The sequence below is a fragment of the Rattus norvegicus genome, chromosome 8 (assembly GCF_021556685.1).
Source record: "Rattus norvegicus strain SHRSP/BbbUtx chromosome 8, alternate assembly SHRSP_T2T, whole genome shotgun sequence".
Lineage (NCBI taxonomy): Eukaryota > Metazoa > Chordata > Mammalia > Rodentia > Muridae > Rattus > Rattus norvegicus.
In genome coordinates, this window is record NC_141541.1 from 67,454,127 (window position 1) to 67,474,775 (window position 20,649).

At 43.3% G+C, this 20,649-nt stretch overlaps 1 protein-coding gene and 1 long non-coding RNA gene across 5 annotated transcripts in view; one reads left to right on the plus strand and one right to left on the minus strand.

The window, feature by feature from the left end:
- Positions 1–9: 9 nt before the first annotated feature.
- Positions 10–4,367, plus strand: LOC148004169 (uncharacterized). The gene is made up of 2 exons (XR_015627736.1): positions 10–300; positions 882–4,367. It is a non-coding gene; the product is annotated as an uncharacterized LOC148004169 (long non-coding RNA).
- Bbs4 (Bardet-Biedl syndrome 4) overlaps positions 2,439–20,649 on the minus strand; it is a 33,467-nt gene continuing 15,256 nt past the window's right edge. Inside the window, 11 exon segments of one of the 4 annotated variants that reach the window (NM_001106826.1) lie at positions 2,439–3,469; positions 3,867–4,068; positions 4,503–4,644; positions 5,169–5,238; positions 6,836–7,007; positions 7,105–7,257; positions 8,156–8,224; positions 9,599–9,653; positions 11,904–12,031; positions 14,540–14,593; positions 20,217–20,289. In NM_001106826.1, coding sequence (NP_001100296.1) covers positions 3,357–3,469; positions 3,867–4,068; positions 4,503–4,644; positions 5,169–5,238; positions 6,836–7,007; positions 7,105–7,257; positions 8,156–8,224; positions 9,599–9,653; positions 11,904–12,031; positions 14,540–14,593; positions 20,217–20,289 — 1,231 coding nt within the window. In that variant the 3' untranslated portion in view covers positions 2,439–3,356. 4 annotated transcript variants of the gene reach the window in all.

Consider the following 20,649-nt stretch of genomic DNA (forward strand, 5'->3'; position numbering starts at 1 on the left):
TGATTGTTTTTCTATTTCCCACGTGACAAGCACTAGATACCTGTTCGGTGCTCATTAGCCACTCCTACACTTTCCTTTTAGGTGTCGGTGTTGGCCTGATGCTTGTTTTCCTTATTGAGCTGTAAGAGTTCTTCATGTTTTCAGACACAATAAGGTCTTTGTCAGGTCTGCTCTCTACAGGCTGCAGCCTGGTGCTCAGGTTAACGTCCTCACATTTGTCTTACCCAGGAAACAAAATGGCACATCATCATGCAGGCTCAGATTCTCTCGGAGCTGTGTGAACTCGGCTTTGACAGTCAGGTCTGTAATCAGTTCGACTTACTCCTGTGCACAGTGGTATCCTGACGCCATATTTATTTCTTTACTGATAAAAAAATAATTTTAGATAACAAAGTAGAACATTGTAGAATGGCTAGATTTTCAGAATACAATATTAAGATCATGTGGGTATTTTAAACTGGCATTTTTCACTTAATATAATACATTTTCTCAGCTTGATAGCTTCTTTTTGCACTTTTCCTTTTGTCTGATTCCATTGAAGTTTATTCATCCACTCGTAAACAGATATCGTGATTGCTTCCTAGTTTGGGCATCTGTGTAAGGGATTATGTGATTGCTTCCAATTCATTCTGGCAAATACTTTAGTATGACTCTTGGATTAGATAAAAGTATGTTTAGTATTTTTTTTAAAAGGAATCTGCAAAATTTAGTTCCAAGGCACCTGTGCCGCACCCCTGCTAATAGTATTGGCAGTGTTCTTAGTTTCAGTCTTGTTAATGGGTCAGAATTGTTTCTGTGATTATCAATTTGGTCTCATTTTCCTAAATCTTTAAAATTGTCTTGTGAGCTGCCTTCATAAAATAACTTTTTATTCTTTTTAGAATGAATGAGAAACTGCAAAACCAGATGCTCAGAAGACTGGATATGTATGACATGTATGGCCTGTTATCTAAGAAAACCTAAGTCCAGGTACTATAGAAAGTGTTGCTTGTGACTATTTGTGAAAGAAAGGTACCCTACTGCCCCCGAGGAACAGGAGAAAATGAACAGGCCTCTCGGTTTCTGCCATACCTCACCGAGGAGAAAAGCACCTATGCACTTGTATACCCCCATGTTAAGATTTTAGCCAGAACAGCCTTTAGAAGTAGAAGTAAGCTATCAGGAGTAAATTCTCTCAGCTACACTGTGTGAAGCCAGCCATACATGAGACCCTGTCTCAAAACCAAACATGTAAAGTCATCTCGGAGCGTGGAGTTCAGTTCTGTCCTCAGAGATCCCTCCTCTCCTCTGAAGCTTTGTGAAATGAGCAGCTTAATCTCTGCATGGACATCTACCACCACCATGCTCTCCAAGGGGGCGTCCTGCTTCATGATGGATAGGGGCTGGACTGAGCCCCAGGTTCGAATCCAGTGCAGCCTGACATGTACCTTCTAAAACAGGTTTTCTCCTCCAACTGCAGGTTCCTCCCCAGTAGACTTGGTCTTTCTGACAGTAACTTTGTGGTAAACTCCCAAGGCTGACCTCCCTTCCTTAACACCATGCCGCTTTTCTCCTTAAACACTGTTTTCCTTCCATCTCTGTGACTTCCTAAGCCTGTACTTTTTAGCTTTCGCTGAATCCAGATTCCTCTAGCACAGAGGTTTTCAGCCTTCCTAATGCTGCAACCTTTTAATACACTTCTTCATGTTGTGATAACCTCAACCATAAAATTATTTCATTGCTACTTTATGACTGTACTATTATGACTTACAAATATCTGATATGCAGGACACCTGATGTGTGATCCCCAAAGGATAAGAACAGTGCTCTAGCAGACCCTTCAAACAGACTTTGCTCCCCAAGTCAGGTTAGTTAGGTGTCTAGTAAGATCATTGGATTATCTCAGAGACATGCCTACAAACAGGCTTGAAAAGTCATTGATCCTAGTCACCCAGATTTCTAGTCTTAAGTCCAGAATGAGTATTTACCCTATATAGTCTCTTCTCATTTGCCACTTATAAGCAAGCAGACCCTCCTTTCTGGTGATTCAGGGCCTGGTTTTCTTTCTCCTCTTAGAAGCTTACATTCTTACCTCTCATCGAGACCTTTTAGTTTCTGTAAGTCAGTTTAGTCTATACCGCCCTCCATGCTGACGTAGAGGTTTTCTCCACTGCTGCATGGCAGACCTGCTACCCAGGCGAGGCATCACCTCTGGTACTGTACTTGCCTTCACCGGTTAGAGGACAGAAGAGGACCTCTGTTCAGTCTGCCGCATCAGACCCAGCTGAAGTATCAGTCTCCACACTGGCGTGATCGTGTGTCAGTTCTGTAGCTGCCACTTATACAACAACTGGACCTACCTCAGAGGAGGCCGACCTCTACACTGCTGTGCGGCTGCACTACAGCCAAGAGCAACATGGCTTTGAGGTGGTAATAGTTTCAAACCAGGCTCAGAAATAGGTAAAAACAGACAGTGATCATAGTTTTATTTTTTTAAAAATATTTTAATGTGACCTCTTGGAGATCCATAATCTTTCACAAAGGCTGCTAATGGGCCATGAGAGCATCTGTCAGCATTCATCATTGATTGTCTTGGTTAAAATTCCTTATCGAAAAGCTCTGTTCTTTTTCATCAGTACTGGGGATTAAACCCAGGGCCTTGTGTATGCTAAGCAAGTGCTCTGATACTGAGCTATGTCCTCAGTCACCCTACCCACTTTTTTCTTTAAATTCTTGGCGCCAATTCCTGACCAGTCCTTGACTCTACTTAAACTGACATGATCTGGCTCTAGACTCTGACCTCTCTGAAGAATGGAGATAAGGACTTGTTTTAGATTGTCTTTGGGCAGATATAGCTGGATTCATTCCAGTTTGGATCTCAACTTAATCTAAAAGGGGTGGTGGTGGTGGTGGTGGTTGTGGTGGTGGTGGTGGTGGTTGGGGAAGCCGTATTTAACTAGGTTCTTAATCCAAGGTTTGTTTCCAGTGGAGACTTACGTCTTCCCACAGTCCAGTTAGAATGAAGAAGCTTCATCACCACAGCCTACTGAGTAGAGTACTTTTCCCGTTATCAAGATAAAGTCCTTCACTGAGTAATGGTCTTTCATCATTTGCCTTGCTGAGTCTTGGAGTATACATGCAGGACCGCAAGTCTATGTAGCATGTCTTCTCCCTTGTTCCTATGATGGGGCCAGCCAAGAGCTGCTTGGGCTCCTCCTGATCATCACAACACACCCTGGGTTCTGTTTTATTCTGCACTGCCCACCCAGGGAGGAAGTGTTGGCCTCCATCTGCTTGGTCATGTGACCACCTTCTATATGGTCTCACTTAAGAGACACCCCCTACTCCAGGGTCATCCTGGATTTTCATGTTTGTTGCTATTTTTCTTTGTTTTGTTCTGATGCTTCTGTTGGACTCGCCTCCACAGTGGGCTCTGGCTCTGGCTCCAGTGGAAGTGATGGCGGCTTTGTGAGCTGGGCTCCTACAGCACCTTGCAAGGAAACAGAACTTGAAATCTCAGTTACTTTATTTTAGAAGAAACCACTTAAGAGGGAATTCTGTATTATCTATCAAGACTGTAGTGCATTGTGCACCTAGGAGGGATGCCCATAACTGAAGGAATAAAACATTAGCTTGTGAAAATTAAGGCAGGAATGTACAACAGCATGCACTTAGTAATGCCTTTCTAAATCCAAAAGCTTATCACCCTGTCTTAAGCTTACCTCAGATCTTCAGAATCCAATGCCAGTTTGGTCACTCTGGGCTTTTCCCTCTGTCTAGTACTAAATTGGCCATGAGTTTGCAGAGTGCAAGCCTTGCTCAAAGCTGTGACCTCTGCTGGTAGAGGTAGCTTATCCCCACTAAATCTTCAGAGTTTTTTCTCCTACCTGAAGGGATCTTCCTGTGTGCAGCTGCCGAAGACATCGCCTGTCCAAGAGCTTGAAAGGAGCCCAGAGGCTGCTGGAGAGTAGCAGATTTGCTGCCTGAATTGGTCCGGTGCTTTGACTTGGGATCTTTGACTGGCTTGGTCCAGACCAGTGCCTCTCCAACCTGGAGGGCAGCTCCCAACTTCTGAGCCATCTCTACCATCTTGTGCCCAAATGGGGAGGAAAGAAAGCTATTGACCAGCAGAGCCAAGTCAGCCACCTTGGGCCTTTCACCAAAGGCCACTGACTGACCTATAACCAGTGCCTGCTGGTACCAGCAACTGGAGGAGGAGTACTTAAAACAAGGACATCATTTTCAAATGCTAGGACTACAAGTTGCTTATGGGGTGTCAAGGGGTTTCCTTACAGGATTTCAAAATGCAACAATGCAAGTTTGAAGCATCATTGGCCAAACTCTGCCTGTTCCTGCTATATTAATGAAAACATATTAGTAACTTTGAACTACTTTGTTACTTTTTTCTAGCAAAGACTATAGCTTTGAATCCATGCTGCAATCAACATGAAGCCCAAAGAAACATCACCTTTGGTCTGTTAATGACTTACTTAATGATGTGTAGGAGCTAACAGAAGGGATACCTCAGAATCAAATTCCAGAGGATTGTTGTCCTTGAGAAAATGGACCTTCTTCTCCATCTCCTGGTACTGAGCCAAGGCACCCTTCTTCTCACCCTGGTTGTACAGCAGCACAGCGTAGTTCAGGTTTACTAAAGGGTTGCACCTATGGCAGAGAGACAGGGTGTCTGCGGCTCTGCAATAATTAGGTATTTGAATATCCTTCTCATTATATGAAGTTCAAAAACTAAGTAGTGTTTGTCCCCATTCATTATACAGCAGAATGCTATGTGACTGAGTCTGGCACCAACAAAACCACCCAGGGAAGGGCAGATCAAAAAACAACCTCAGACTAGCTGTGTAACAAAATCTTGTGGACACCCACACAACTGCCCCAAGAACCTCAGTTATCTTTGATTAAGCTGAGCCCAGAGTCCCACGCTAATCTAGTTAGCCCACAGATTATCAGCAACCCACGACAGAGTGCTGCCAGCTCTTGACTTTCATCGGATTCCTGATTACTAAGCTGAGAACTGGAAGTATTTCTCAGGCTTTTCATTCTTGCTTGCTCAGGAACCACAGCCTTCCACATTGATGCCACGTGGTGGCTAAGATGACTCAGGCAGCATCATTCCTATGGCAGTCTTTGGTAATAACACCCTGACCCTTTCCCACAGAGAAGATGCTTACTTATCCAGGCGGACAGCTTCTACATAAGCTCTTTTGGCATTTTCTATGTCTTCCAGGTTGGTCAGAGCCACTGCCACAGAGAGAACCAGGAGAGCTCATTTTAGTTACCAAAAATAATATTCTAGACCACTCTCAAAATGAAGCCTCTTTCTTTCGGTCCCTCAGCTTAGATGCCTCACCACATTAACTGGCTGCAGAGTGTCACATGTTCTGCTTTGCTACTGCTTTTCAAAGTTCAGTTTGTCTGTCAAGCCCATGTGGAGGCTGGCTCTATTTTGTCAGATTAGAACTGTTGCTTCTGCCACAGTATAAGCAGAATGGCTGACTTACCTTACAGCAAGGCTCTGCCTCTCAGAACTTGAGCTAGCTTTGTATTCTGGTGCTCTTCAAACAACCACCATTTAGTCGCTTTTGACCTTTCTCTCATAAATTGAAAACACCACAGTAATACATACCAGAAGACTACTACCAAGGAAGCTATGGGAAATGTTTCTAAGTTTGTTTTATGGAGAAAATATTCCCTAAAAGGAATAGTTAGTACTTTAAAATGACTTTTATTGTATTTTCTGAAACAGTGTCAGGGTCTCACTAATGTAGCTCTGGCTGGCCTCAAATTCATTATTTCCCAACCTCTACCTTAAGAGCTAGGATTATAGATATGATCCACCTCTGCGCAGCTTAATTTTACTTCATACAGCACAGATGGGAGTTTGGGAATAGAATGATACTTTGAACTACCAAAGAGCAGCCATGTTAACAAAAATGATGATGGGACCAATGGGACGGCTCAGTGAGGAAGGATGCTGGTGGCCCAGTGACCTGAGTGGACCCTGGAATCCATATACTAGAAAGAGAAAAACTTCTGCCTCTTGTCCTCTCACCTCTACATGTGCAGTGTGCTCTAATGTTAGGCTTTTGTTTAAGACATAGTTTACTAACATGACAAAACCCAAAGATTTAACAGTCATCATGTTTACTCATGCAATCCTCACGTCAACCATGCATACATACAATTAGCAGTGGAGGCCGAACTCCACTCACACCCAGGTTCTTAATTATATTATTGAGCTCAAATCAATTGGGTTCAATAAGTATGGGGGTTGTTAGTTTAGCTCAGTGGTAGAGTGTCTGCCTAGCTATAAGCAGGATCAAGGGGTCAATCTCCTCTTCCTCCCCCCTCCCCCCTCCCCCCCCCTCCCTTTCCTCTTCCTTCTCTTCATCTTCTTCTTCCTCTTCCACCACCACCACCCAACAAGAAAAAAAGACTACCAGTAGGAAAAAGAAAGAACTGTTAGGAGGGAACTGTGTGGGACTAGAAAAATGCCCCAGTGCTCTCCCAGAAGACCCGTTCTGTTCTGACAACACCCACACCTGGTGGCTCACAGCGGTCTGTAACTCTGGTTCCAAAGAGCTCAGTGACTGCTTCCATGCATAACCCAATACACACATACACAGAATTAAAAATAAAATGTAAATTCTTAAAAAAAGGTAAGTGTGGTGGTACACACCTTTAACTCCAGCACTCCAGAGGCAGAGGCTAGCGATCGCTATTGAGACTTGAGTTCAACTCCCTCTTTAGGGCATTTAGCTATTAAGCTATGTATGATCCCAATTCACTCTCCATCATCATAACTCAGAAGAATACATTCTGTATACATGCCCCTTACCAGCCAAGAGCATGTAGAGTTCCCCCATCTTTGGCTGGAAGTTGATGGCTGCGCTGAGAAAGTGGAATGCCGATGCATACTGCTGCATGGTCAAATGGACAAGGCCCAGATTGTACAGAATCTTCCAGTCGAAGGGTGCCAAGTAATTGGCTCGTTTTAGGCAGCTGATAGCCTGCAGACACAGGAGCACTCAGCCCAGGGCAAGCAAGGCAAGCTCAGCAGGCCCCATAACCACATGGATGGGTGAGAGCAAAGACTCCAATACTTACTGCCACGTATTTCTTCTTGCCAAAGAAACACATTCCAATGTTATTCCAAAGTGGAGGACTTTCTGGAATAGCACAAGCTACAACTCTGTATTTGGTAAGGGCAACATCAAAGTCCCCATGAGTCTGCATCATGCTGCCTGCTGCCAAGATGGCCTGAAAACACAGTGCATGTAAAATTAGTATTTCAGCCATCCAAAAAGCCCAAGACCATGAAACAGTCTCCTGAGTGTACATAGTAAGCTCATCCTCAAACACGACCAAGAACAACTTCCAGGTACATAAATATACCCAAGGACTCATAGGAACGTCTTCGGAATCCACAGCACACTGGCTCCATCTGGCTCCGTTAATCTCCTACCTCTAGCAGGGGCCTCAGTATCTGACAGCTGCTGCCATTTGTCTGCTCTGCTTTGTACACTAAATGCCCAGACACCTCACACATACCTGCTGTGCCCACTTAATACTCAGTTCTGCCTGGCTCAGGATGCAATGTGAGCTGCCTTTAGCACTACCACTTCTTTAAGGAAAGGTACCAAGACAACAGAGCCAGGCTACTGACTTCCTAAACTGACCGAGTTTGTGTTTAAACCCTATCTGGTTGCTTCTCCCTCAGTAATGTTCATTCACTTGATTTTCTCACCCTCAAGTCACATATGGAAGTTATGTGACTTCATTAGGATCAAGAGTCCTTCAACAACTGTGGAAGCTTGGCTAAATTCTCAATTAACATATAAATTCTAGCGGCACGCTAACTTTACCTGCAGCAAAGATTAACAATCCTATTACCATAACTGTACCCCTTTTGAAGAAACTGACCATTAACACTTTACAATAGCTTCAATAAGAACTAACTTTTAAAAATAAGATTGAGGCGTGGTAGTGTACCTCACTGTAGACTACTTGCCTAACATGCACAAAGTTCTGGTTTTGCTCAGCAGCACTAGCACACATACATACAAAGTTGCCTTCTTGCGTATTTAAAGTAAAAAGGCTGTGCTGTTTCTAGGTTTGATCATCTCTAGGGCCACGGGGGCACCAGAGCACGCAGTACCTTGTAGTTGGCAGGGTCGTAAGTCAGTGCATTCCCAAGGTGTTCAAATGCCTTCTGGTAAACACCAAGCTTGAAAGAAAGCAAACCAAATAGAATTTACCTCAGCAGGGACATGTCAGTTCACAAATTGGGCAACTATACACTGAATGGTAACCTGCAGTCATTTGTAAAGTTCTTTTGGACACCCACACCCCAACCCTTGAAAATAGTAATGATAATAAAAATAAAGTAGGTAAACCAAATAAAACACAAATGTCCATGTTTGTGATTTCCTTATTCTTGTTCATTTTTCTCCTGATAAAGTTGAAGTATCTTTGGCCAGAAAACCATTTCACAAACACTCATGCTGATTGATATTAATGCTTCCTGACAGGGACTGTCCCGTTGCTCTTCCTCACAAGCCAAAGACCAGAGGACCCAGTGTTAGACTCTAGGTTCTTAAAGCAATAGTTATAAAAGCTATTTCTGAGGCATATCAGCTGAACAGGGAGACTGTACAGTGAGCAGGGTAAGACAGCTCAGAGATCTGGAGCCTCAGGTACTCAGGCCAACACAAGTGGCAGACTTAAAGAGTCCCATCCAGGGCTAGGGAGATGGCTCAGTGGTTAAGAACACTGACTGAGGGGTTGAGGATTTAGCTCAGTGGTAGAGCGCTTGCCTAGGAATCGTAAGGCCCTGGGTTCGGTCCCCAGCTCCGAAAAAAAGAACCCCCCCCCCAAAAAAAAAGAACACTGACTGCTTTTCCAGAGGTCCTGAGTTCAAATCTCAGCAACCACATGGTGGCTCACAACCATCTGTAATGAGATCTGATGCCCTCTTCTGGTGTGTCTGAAGACAGCTACAGTGTCTACTTACATATAATAAATAAATAGGGGTTGGGGATTTAGCTCAGTGGTAGAGCGCTTGCCTAGGAAGCGCAAGGCCCTGGGTTCTGTCCCCAGCTCCGGAAAAAAAAAAAAAAAAAAAAAAAGAACCAAAATAAATAAATAAATAAATAAATAATCCTTTAAAAATTAAAGAGAGAGAGAGTCCCATCCACACTTGGCAATGTTAAAGAAAGGTAGTATTTCCTCTCTAAAAACCTACCCCTTGCTGCTCTCGCCTACAGGACCTTGGATAGCAAGTGAACTGCACAAAGTGGTAAAATGTATCAGTTCTTCCCCTTTCCCCCAACAATAAGGTTAACAGCCCCAAGCCAGACAGCAGTTTCTCATATATATTCTTTCCCTATTGTATAAGAATTGCTATTACACTAAGGCTGAAAGAGAATCATGACCTGGGTGCAAATGTTAATCCCGTTAGCAATGAGTATTTAAAACAAGCCATGGTTTCTGTGTGTACTGTGACCGTTAACACAATGTTCCAAGTAGAAAAGTGAAGGCGAGCACTGTAGACAAACTTAGGCACGTCTAAGAGCAGCATGTGAATGTGCAGTCTCATTACCTGTAGGTAGAGTAATCCTAAAGTTGTGAGAAGTTCTGTATTTTCTGGAGAGAACCTGTAACACAGAGATGCTCACAAGGAAACCATTGTTATGAGACAGACCTGTAGAGCCAACACTCTTCAAAAGCAAATCAGCTCAGTCCTGGAGACAGAGAAGATCTGCTCAGCAGAAGGAAATGGGCTTGGAACCTAGACTCCTTTTTCAGAGCCCTTCTTTTGGACCAACAGCAACCTTAAAAAAACAACTGTGGAATAATTCATCACACTGAAAATAATTAAATTTTAAGCCAAGTCAGGATACAGTTACGCTAGTCTCTCTGTGGAGAACTCTGTCACTTTCCCTGTGCAGACAATGTTACTTCCTATGTCACTTAGGACTCCAAGGTCCCTGACATGTGCTTTCCAAATTAAACAAAGCACCATACTTACTAAGTTGCCAACTAAACACAGAAGGCATATATCCACCCTTGGAAAGACTTAGATACTGGATCCTGGAGTAAACACTGGCCTATTATCTGCCTTTTCAGTTTTTCTCTGATGCTTGTCGTTGTCAAAAAGCCAAAACAACAGAGTTGAGACCATCTGAACACAGGATCATTAGTTTCACCTGAAAAGCATCAAAGAGCAAGGAAATGCTCCTGCTTGTTACCCTGAGGAGGTCCAGGACTTGCACAGTCAAAGCCTATCCTGTGCCTGAGCTGGCACACACTCTCTCAGTACAGCCGAGTGTCTGTCTTACTTTCCTACAGGAAGTATCCACTTTGAGCACACCCCTTCCTACACCACATAATGAACTCGTGCTCCCCACCCTTCCCATCCCATCGGGGTCTGTCCCCTGACAGCACTCCTTTCCAAAGCTGCAGGCCATGAAGCTATCATCTCAAATACTCAGCGCTCTTATTTTCTCCTTTTGGAAGATGAGTGATTCAAGTCTGAGTAGTCACTGTCTGCACAACCTCACCAGAGTTCATGTGTACTAATTCAAATGCCACCCTGTACAGGACAAGTGTCAGGAACAGGCTTACTCTCACAGGAGCTCTTGACTTGTTTCATGGTTCCTACCGACCCACAGAAGCCTAACCTTTTGATAATGGAAATCACTGAGCTTACCAACAAACCTAAGAGATTTTTCTGACACAAAATGTGGTTATAGAAAATGCAGAAAGTAGTGCTGTGACTGACACAGCCAGGAAGCTCACCCTGTGCTGGACAAAGCTAAGAAGTAGCCAGTACTCTTTACCAGTTCAGAGTCTTAGTCTGTGAGTCATACATGTTCTATGACCGAACATGACACCTGAGCATTTTACTACAGCTGTGCTATTTAAAGGAGGCAGGTGGACCTCTCCAAGTTCCTGGCCAACCTGATCTACGTGGTGAGTTGTAGGCAGCCAAGGCTACATGCTAAGACCCTGCCTCAAAAGAAATAAGTGAAACAAGATGACACTACACAGAAAAAAAAAACCAAAATTCTAGGTGTCCCTAGAAAAGAAACTTGGGATGGGAAATTCAGTCATCCATTGTCAACAGGTTAGACTACCCTAATGGGATTTTTTAAACAAAGATCAGCAGTAAAACATGTTATGTGGCTGGAGTTGTAGCACCTGTGCTCAGGTAAGCACAGGTAAGATTCTATTTTCAGCATAAGAAACCAAAATAACTAACGCAAGATATATCGGTCTCAGGTTAATGAGCGCAAATGTCTGTTACTGAGCTGGGGTTTCTGTTCCTAATATGATCACCAGGAACAGAGGATCTGCTACAAAATATCACCCAGCCCAAGTTCTTGCTGAGTGCATGGTCCACCTACTCCTGTTGTGGCTGTTTTCTCCTACCTAATTCCAACTGCAGATTATGTGTGCAAGTATGTGTGCAGTTATTTCAAACCAGAGGTACTTACTCCATACTGAGTTACAAGTATCATCTTCCTTCAGTATGGCCTGGAACATGTTACTCAGGTTGAAGGTGAAAAAACCACACAAGGAACTAATCCCCAGCAGCTGGCCTGGGAGGCAGCTAGCCTAGAACAGCACTGTCGCAGAAGAAAGCAAGCATCTGTTCTCAAAGGTCCCATTGCTTCCAGCAGGTGTGTCAACCTGTGGCCTCTGGGCTGCATACATCCCAGCATGGCTGTCAATCTGTCCCAACGCAAAATGGCAAACATACCGAAAACATCATGGGGTGTGTGTACAAGTTTTTGTTATTCAGTGTTCTCTTCTTGAGCATGGACTCTGTGGGTGATAACTTCATGTTGCAATGTTAAAAGGGTGGACACTCTAGTCCAAGTCCAAGTGAAAAGGACACTTACTCCACTGCTTTCTTGTAGATCTCAATGGCTTTATCCAAGTCTCCCTGCAGTAAATGGATCTTCCCCAGCATAATGTAAGTCAGGTCATGCTTGTTAAGCTGGAGGGCACTGTGCAATTGGTCTTGCGCCTAATTAAAGTTTAATAGAGTAAAGAAAACCAAATCAGCACCGTTGTAGGACAGTGGTGCATGTGAAGAACACAGAACTTTGATGTACTTATGTGAGAACATCATGTCTGAAAAAATAGCTCTCACAGCCTAAGCATAGCCTCGCTGGCCTTGCTGAATTCATATAGAATGATCAACTTCCTGAATGTTCTCTGACATTTACACCTATGCTAGGTAAACATTATTATTACCTCAAAGGGACATCATAGTATAGTATAGAATACCACACCAAACTTGATCCCACCTATACTCCTGACTACCTGGACAACCTTAGCCTGACTGAACCAGATTTCCTTGACAATATGAAAACAAATGAACACAAAGTTGTTCTTATTTATTAATTCAACAAGTACTCATTTAGTGCCTCCTGGTCTAGACGCCTGATGTGCTGGAGTTAAGAAAATAAGTCTACGGCTAGGCCTGCCTTGTGGGGGGCCCTGGCGTCAATCTCCCAACACCACACAACAGAGAATAAACATAAATAACTTTTTGCTCTGGGGGAGCCTACATCTTAGTAGATGAACGAAAAGGCTTTTATTCATTCACTGACTCAATGAGGGCTTCTACAAATGCCAGGACTTATAATTATTTAACCCGATGAGCTTTATAGTAAGTCGAAATATAACTTTCTACCTCAGTAGAGGTCTAAAGACTAATCCTATGTGTCCTCTGACTTAACTATACTATAAACAGGAATGTGCCTGGTCAAACTGTTCTGTGAAGAGAAAAATTTAATCATCTATACAAAACTAGATTCATTAAGAAAGCTTCTGTGTCCCCCTGAATATATATTTTATGTCTTACAAAAATTAATTCTTACACTTCAACTGCTAATATGCATATATTTGTTCATAGCTCTGAGAAATAGACTAGGTTATACCATCATCTTGCACAAAGATGACAGAGTCAGCCTTGATAGACTGCTATTAGTAAGAGTCAGTCTTGATGGCAGCAGAAAAAGAACAAGCTACACAGCCTCTAGTTATGAAGGAAAGCCCCCTAACCACCATCACCACCTTTCAGGAATCTCAAAAACTCATCTATTCTTCAATTAAGGCTGGAAACATGGCTTAATTCCCAACACCCAGTTGGTAGCTCAGCCATCTCTAATTCTAATTCTAATTCTATAGGAGCTGATGTCCTAGCCTCCAAAGGGACCAGGCACACATGTGGTGCACAGACATGCATATAGGCAAAACATCCATACACACATAAAATAAAAAATGTCAAAATTTTAACTAAGAACAAACAAAAAAGCAGGCCAGGCAGTGGTGGCACACTCCTTTAGTCCCAGCACCCAGGAGGCAAGGGCAGGCAGATCTCGGAGTCCAGGCCAGCCTGGCCTGCAGAGCTAGTTTCAGGACAGTCAGTTAGTTATACTATAAAAAGAAACCTCAAAATCTCAAGATCTCCTCCCCATCCCCACCAAAGGAAAAAAAAGAACTAGTTATCTGTTCCTTAATTTGAGCACCAGAGTAAGTTAAAACATGCTTTGTCTGACAGCAAGTCTTATTTAGAGCACGAAGTTTGTTCAGAGTAAAATATAAACTCCCAGCAGAAAAAAGTCTCATCATGAAACAAAATTCAATCCATTTAAATTAACTTTCACTGACCTTAAAAGCAAAACTGAAGGCCAGGTATGGTGGCTCACCCCTTTAATCCAAGCACTCCAGAGGCAGGTGGATCTCTGAGTTTGAGGCCAGCCTGGTCTCAGAGTGAGTTCCAGGACAGCCAGAGCTACACAGAGAAACCCTGTCTCAAAAACCAACCAAAACAAACAAAAATCAGTTGTTATCAAAGCATAAGATGGTTCTTATGGTCATGGATACCTTAAGGGTATGTGTGTGTGTTTCTTTGTTGTTTTTGTTTTTGTTTTTTTTTCGGAGCTGGGGACCGAACCCAGGGCCTTGCGCTTGCTAGGCAAGCGCTCTACCACTGAGCTAAATCCCCAACCCGTGTGTGTTTCTTTGAAACAGCATCTCACTAGCTCGTGTGTGTGTGTGTGTGTGTGTGTGTGTGTGTGTGTGTGTGTGTGTCTTTGAAACAGTAGTGTCTCACTAGTTTCAGCTGGTCTCAACTTCAGATCCTTTTGCCCTTAGCCTCTTAGTTGATGAAAATACAGCAGTGTGCCACAGTGACCTGCAAAGGTCCACTTTTTGATAAGTGTCTTACTGGACATTAGTTTCTATACTAAACCATAGTAACAGGAGGTAGAGAGAAAGGAGAGAGAAGGCAATTAATTGAACTGCCACTTACATTCTACAATTTCCCTCACTTCTTTTTTTATCAAAAGTAGGGAAAAAGGAGTGATAACAAGTATTACATGGCAATAATTATAAAAGGCAACTTTTACTTCCAAAGCTCTGCAGATAGGAGCGCTAACACAAAATGGACAGTGGCTCTTCTGTGACAAATGAACCACAGTGACTTCTAGTCAGCGCCATCACCATCACCGTTTCTAGGAATTACCTTGCTGAACTGCTTTAGGTAAGTGTAGCACACTCCCAGGTTATGGCAGATCTCCTGCATGCGGAAGAAAGCAGAGTTAGGTGTTGGTCCACTGTGAGCACCAGAGCGCAGCAGCCCAAAGACTGCACTGTTCAGCAAGGTGTGCCCTTTGAACCATTCATTACACTCAAGGATTTTTGTGTTCACAAATGCCTGTGATTCTACAAAAAAATTCCTACGTGTACTTTTAAACAGAGATGATAAAATGTATGGTTGAAGTGCTGGCTCAGCAGTTAACAGCACTGGCTACTTGCACAGTGCTGAGTTATGAGTCACAGCACCCACATACCACCCCACAGCCTATCGCTAACTCCAGGTTCAAGATATCCCGTGCCCCTTTCTGGCCTCCAAGCACCAGGCATATATGAGGTACACAGATATTCACCTAGATAAAGACACTCAGACACATTTTTAAAAAATTATAAAATGCAAAAGAACAGACTTTTCCCAGATCTAAGTAGTTCTTTATGGTCTGTGCCCCTAGGATCCACTGTGTCCTTTTCTAAGGAGAAACTCCCTATAGCCTCTGCTGAGTGGACTGCAAGGGGGGGAGCAGCTCCACTATTAAGGAATTCCTATCTCCCCAAGTCTGGATACCCGGGCATTTTCTATAAGAATCTGGGATTGGAAAGAGCTCTGGCCAGTGACAAGTACTACCTTCCCTAGATGTGACTCTGGGACCAGTGGTTCCACCTAGAGCCACAGTGATAAACATGGACTTCTGAAGCTATCTGTTGAAATCTATAGCAGAGGTCAGAGGACAAGTTCATTCATATCTGTAAAGTTCCTTCCCATGGCCCTTCCACACTAGAACCAGAACTACAGAGTTAAGTACCTCCAACAGTGGGAAAGCTATAATACTATATAAATACATTTAATAGCTACATTCTAAATAGTCCTTTACAAAAAGAGTTTACTCTTTTTTTTTGTAAACACCTGTGACCTGCAGAAAAGAAAGATGAGTCAAACTCTGCAGTAACTACCCCGGCTGCTGCTAACTTACTACTTCCAGTTTACTGTGAAGACTAACACGTGTCTGTCTTCTGGCCTAAGTGTTGTGAAATCTACGGAATTCCTTTGTAACAAGTCTGACTTTAACAGCTTTAGAAGAGAAACCAGACGTAAGGAGGGTGTCCCTGGAAGGCAAGAGGGCCGGCCAAGCACTCTGTGAGTGGTAGCGATGTAGCCCTGTGTCAGAAGCAGGGCCCAGAGCTCAGAGACAGCTAGTTTAATGTGTTCCACATCTCCTCGAACAACGAAACACTGAGTGACAGAGCATGTTATACAGTAGGCTCGATGCTTATTGTTTTCATATATATCTTACTTTAATTCTCTAAGAAATTTGCAGCATCAGTATAGTTCTTCTGGTTTTATGAAAACCAAAGCTCAGAGAAGCTAGTTTACCTAACACAGGAAGTGCCTGTGCTAGGATGCTTTTTGTCTGTCTCTAGTTTTGTATCCTGACCATGTTTAAACGTAAACAGCCACAGACTCATGACCCTGACACCATCCAGTCCTTATCCTAGCTACCGTTATTTTACAGTACCGATAATGTAACACTACACTCATAAGTGTTTCAGTGCATAGTCCTCAAAGACATGGTTTTTAAAAAAAATCCATGGCTGGAGAGATGGCTGGGCAGTTAAAAGCACTGGCTGCTCTTCCACTGGGTTCAGTTCAAAGCACCCACACTGCAACTCACAACCAACCATATGTAGCCTCACTTTCAGGAGATGCAACATCTTCTTCTGGCCTCACAAGCACTTTACACATGTAGACACACAGACACATGAAGCCAGAACACCCATACACACAAAATGAAAATAAATAAGTTTTTTAAAAAGTTGTTTTAAACTTATATTATCCCACCTTAAAAAAAAACAAAACCTAAAAACTGTCTCATAAAGATCTCACATTTTAAAATTATTTTTCTCTTAAACCACAATTGAAATAATGTCTACATCACCAAGAACTGTGTCTTCAATTCAAGCCTGTCTCCAAAACCCATATATTCTCCACTTCATCATGGTATACCACCGTCCTTGTCCTTTAATGCTCTATACACTAATCCCTAACTCACCCCTGATGAGTCACTGCTGATATCTGAAAAGAAAGCACCAGTGTGCCTTAAACAACTAAGAGCACAGGAAAACAACAAGCTGGAGTCAGATCCACCTCTCATGAGATAGGAGTATCCAGGGCGTCCTCCCAAGGCAGCAGACACTACAGAAAGAGCTCGGGCTTTAGATGGCAGTCTCACATCATTCCATCCAAAGCCTCAGATTTCTCATTTGTCATTAGTGGAAATCCCCCCTGTCTAAAAGTTGTTTCAGAAGCAAAAACATGGGCATGCAGGATTGTTGTCTCCTGCAGGAACCAGAGTGTGGCCTATCTCGATGAGGACAAGTAGAGATAAGAGGTTCGCTATAGACATTTACCAGATAGGGCACACAGGTGGCATCTGGCTGGTCACTGTTCAAAGTGAGTAATATCACCAAGCTCTTTTGACTGCATGAAGAAGCAGCCACACTTCATCTCCCATTCGCCGAGACCTCCTGACTCATCTACCTCCTGCCTGTTTCTCTGTCCTGCCCTTCCTGAGCGCCGTCCTCAATCCACTACAGACTATCTCAACTAGTTTTCTGGTTTCAGTTACTAACCCTGTTTCTGATTCTAAAATGTTCATATACAGCCCAGAACATCATGATTCTATATCCAACTATGCTGTAAAGATTTCAATTTAGATATACTACCAGAACTTAAAACTTACCATGCAAGTTTTTCTGAAAGACAAAAAATTAGAAAGTAAATGACTGTATTCACCGGTGCTCCGATGCAGGTTGTACCCAGGGACTTCCTAGGCTGCTTCCAGCTCTAATCTAACTGTAAGTGTAGTTTTACTTTGGCCTCTAATGATTCAGCTCAGCTCAGCTCTTAAGAGGAGGGATCAGGAATTATCTGATACACAATTAATTCAAGGCCACCATGGGCTAAATGTGACCTTGTCTACAAAGACAAGGGGGATGATGACAGTAAGATGACTCAGTGGGAAAAGCACCAACCCTGATGACCTACAGACACAGAGCACCAACTCTTGCAAGATGTTCTCCGACCTGTATGCACACTCACTGCATGTGGTGGTTTAAAAAGGAATAGCCTCATAGACTTACGTGTTTGAGTGCTTAGCCTATAGGGAGTGGCACTATTAAGAGGTGTGCCTAATTGGAGGAAGTGTGTCATTATGAGGCCAGGCTTTAGGGTCACATGCTTATTATGCCCAATGTGACTCAGTCACCTTCCACTGCCTGCAGATCAAGATGTAGAACTCTCAGCTCCTTCTCTAGTGCCATATCTGCCTGCACACTGCCATGGTTCTCACCATAATGGTAACAGACTAAACCTCTGAAAGTATAAGCCAGCTCCAATTAAATGTTTCCCTTTGGGGCTGGAGAGATGGCTCAGTGGTTAAGAGCACTGACTGCTCTTCCAGAGGTCCTGAGTTCAATTCCCAGCAACCACAGGGTGGCTCACAACCATCTGTAATGGGATATAATGACCTCTTCTGGTGTGTCTGAAGACAACAACAGTGTAATTGTATACATTCAATAAATAAATCTCTTTAAAAAAAAAAAAAAAAGCCTTCCTTTCTAAGAGTTGCCATGGCCATGGTGTCTCTTCAGAGCAACAGAAACCCTAAGACACAATAGCATGTATGTCCTCACATATATACATACACATATACCACATAAACAAAATAAATACATGTGATAAAAAATTTTAAAGTTAATAACTTTCACATCCAAAGGGGGCAAAAATGTGAGACTGGAGAATACTTAAAAAAATGATAATGCTGGCAAGACACCTGACTGGGTACAGGGACTCGTAGCCAAGTCCAGTGACCTGAGTCCAATCTCAGGAACCACATGGTAGAGGGGGAGAACAAGCTCCCCAGGTCGTCCCATCCCCACCCCTGCACACTACCAGTAAAATGTTTTTAAACTTTTAACAAATAGTGCCCTAAGGACTCCAAGGAAAGACCGTGTTATCTCTCTACTATAATCGATGGACTTCTCTCTGACATAGGACGTCTCTGCACGATCACCCAACAGTATAGAAAAGAACTAAAGGGAAGCACAAGAGAAAAGTAACTGTGGAAGCAGCAGAACTAAGACTGAGACACAAGAGGGCACAAGACAAGGGGAAAAGGGAAGGGAAGAAGAAGAGCCAACTGTTGGTGCACACCTTTAATCTCAGTGCAGAGAGGCAAGCAGAACTCTCTGAGTTCAAGGCCAGCCTGGTCTACATAGTGAATTCCAGGACAGTTAGGGCTACATAGTGAGACCCAGTCTCAAACAAACAAACAACAAAAACGAGAAAGGGAGGGAGGGAGGGAGGGAGGAGAGGAAAAGACAAAGTACTTTGAAATCAGAATACAAGTACTGAAATTAAGGGAAAGGCTAAGCCATCGGAATACATACAACTAGAAGCAAGAATGGCACCCTTGGAGATAAGACTGAGCAAATGTCCTTGGATGGAAGGAAGAAAATAATAGAAAGGAGAGGCAAGTAAAAGCCACAAAGCTGCTATGTCTGACAGGAAGTGACAATGAGTGCAGCAGCAGAGCTGCACATCTTCCAAAGACTCATTTCTCTTTCCCTTTACTATAGAACCCTACCCCAGTTAAGAATGGTTCCAGATTAAAATAGTACTTTCCAGCCCCTTTCAGAGGCTACGGCTGATGAGACACAGCACAGGTTCTTCTGGGGCTTGCTCTTCCTTGCTTCTTTGAGCTCCTTTCTAAGAATTAATACTTCTGAACTGCAGCAGGCATCGTTTAACTAACCATGCCTAAGTCTCAGCCCTGAAATTCTAGGACCAAATGAATGCCAAAACCCATGATGTGGGTTCATGCAGGGAAAACCCTTAATTTATACAGACAATGTTTAGTCTGATTTTGTGTCATACTTACACATAATCCCCAATTTACATAAGTACATGATGAAAATAGGGGGATAAGGAAGGTGACTATGACCAAACTATGAAAATGTCACAGTGAAACCCACTGTTTGATCCAATTAATAAACACTAATAAGAAGGGGAAGATGATGAAGGGAAAATAATCAAAAGAGTCACTTAAAGTTTTCATAGCCCAAAGAAAGGCAATAGAGCCGGCTGGCCAACTGCCAAGCAGACAGGGAAAATTAGCAAAGCACATAAGAAGACATCCGCTGCTGAGGCTCTCCACCTCCAAAGGTCCCAGCCCACCTCTCAAGCTCTGGGAATGACCGGGTAGTCACAGCTAGAATCAGGCCAGAAGAAAGCTGTCCGTAAGACTAACAGCTGCAGACTACAAACCGAAGTCTACAGAGCTATGCAAACATGCTGTGCTGAGGACAGAATCAAAGGCGTCTGAACATCTGAGAGCTCTCGCCAGTGCCAGGCAGTGGCTGAGCACCTCTAATAAGCACTGCTGAGGCAGAGGCTGAGGCAGGCAGATCTCTCTCTGGGTTTGAGGCCAGCCTGCTCGGCTCTACACTGTGCATTTGGGGCCAGCCAGGGCTACACAGACTGAGGCCTTATATCTTAAAAAAAAAAAAAAAAAAAGTTCCTTCATAATAAAATGCTGTTTCTAACTCACCCAGTCTTTCTGGTTGAGCTTAGCTGCTTCATTATATACTTCTGTGGCGGCTTTATGTTTTCCCAGAAGAAATCTGTGAAGACACATTTCTATAGTTATCATAGCTTCAAATCGCATTACTTTTGGTGGTTTTCAGGCAGGTTCTTCTGTAACTCAGGCTAGCCTCCAATTCACTGTGCACCCAAGGATGGCGCTGAACGGATGGATCCTCACGCCTCCAGCTCCAAGTACTAGGGTTACAGCTGTGCACTGCCACACCCAGCTCCCTAACCTCCGGGAGGGCCACCTCCACAGATTCACATTTACACATACTGCAGAGCTAACAGATTCACATTTACACATACTGCAGAGCTAAAAATTGAACACGCTTTGTTTAAAAAGTTGAGCTGGTTGTATAGGGAAGGCAAGGGGCTCCACTGTGCCCCAGAGCAAA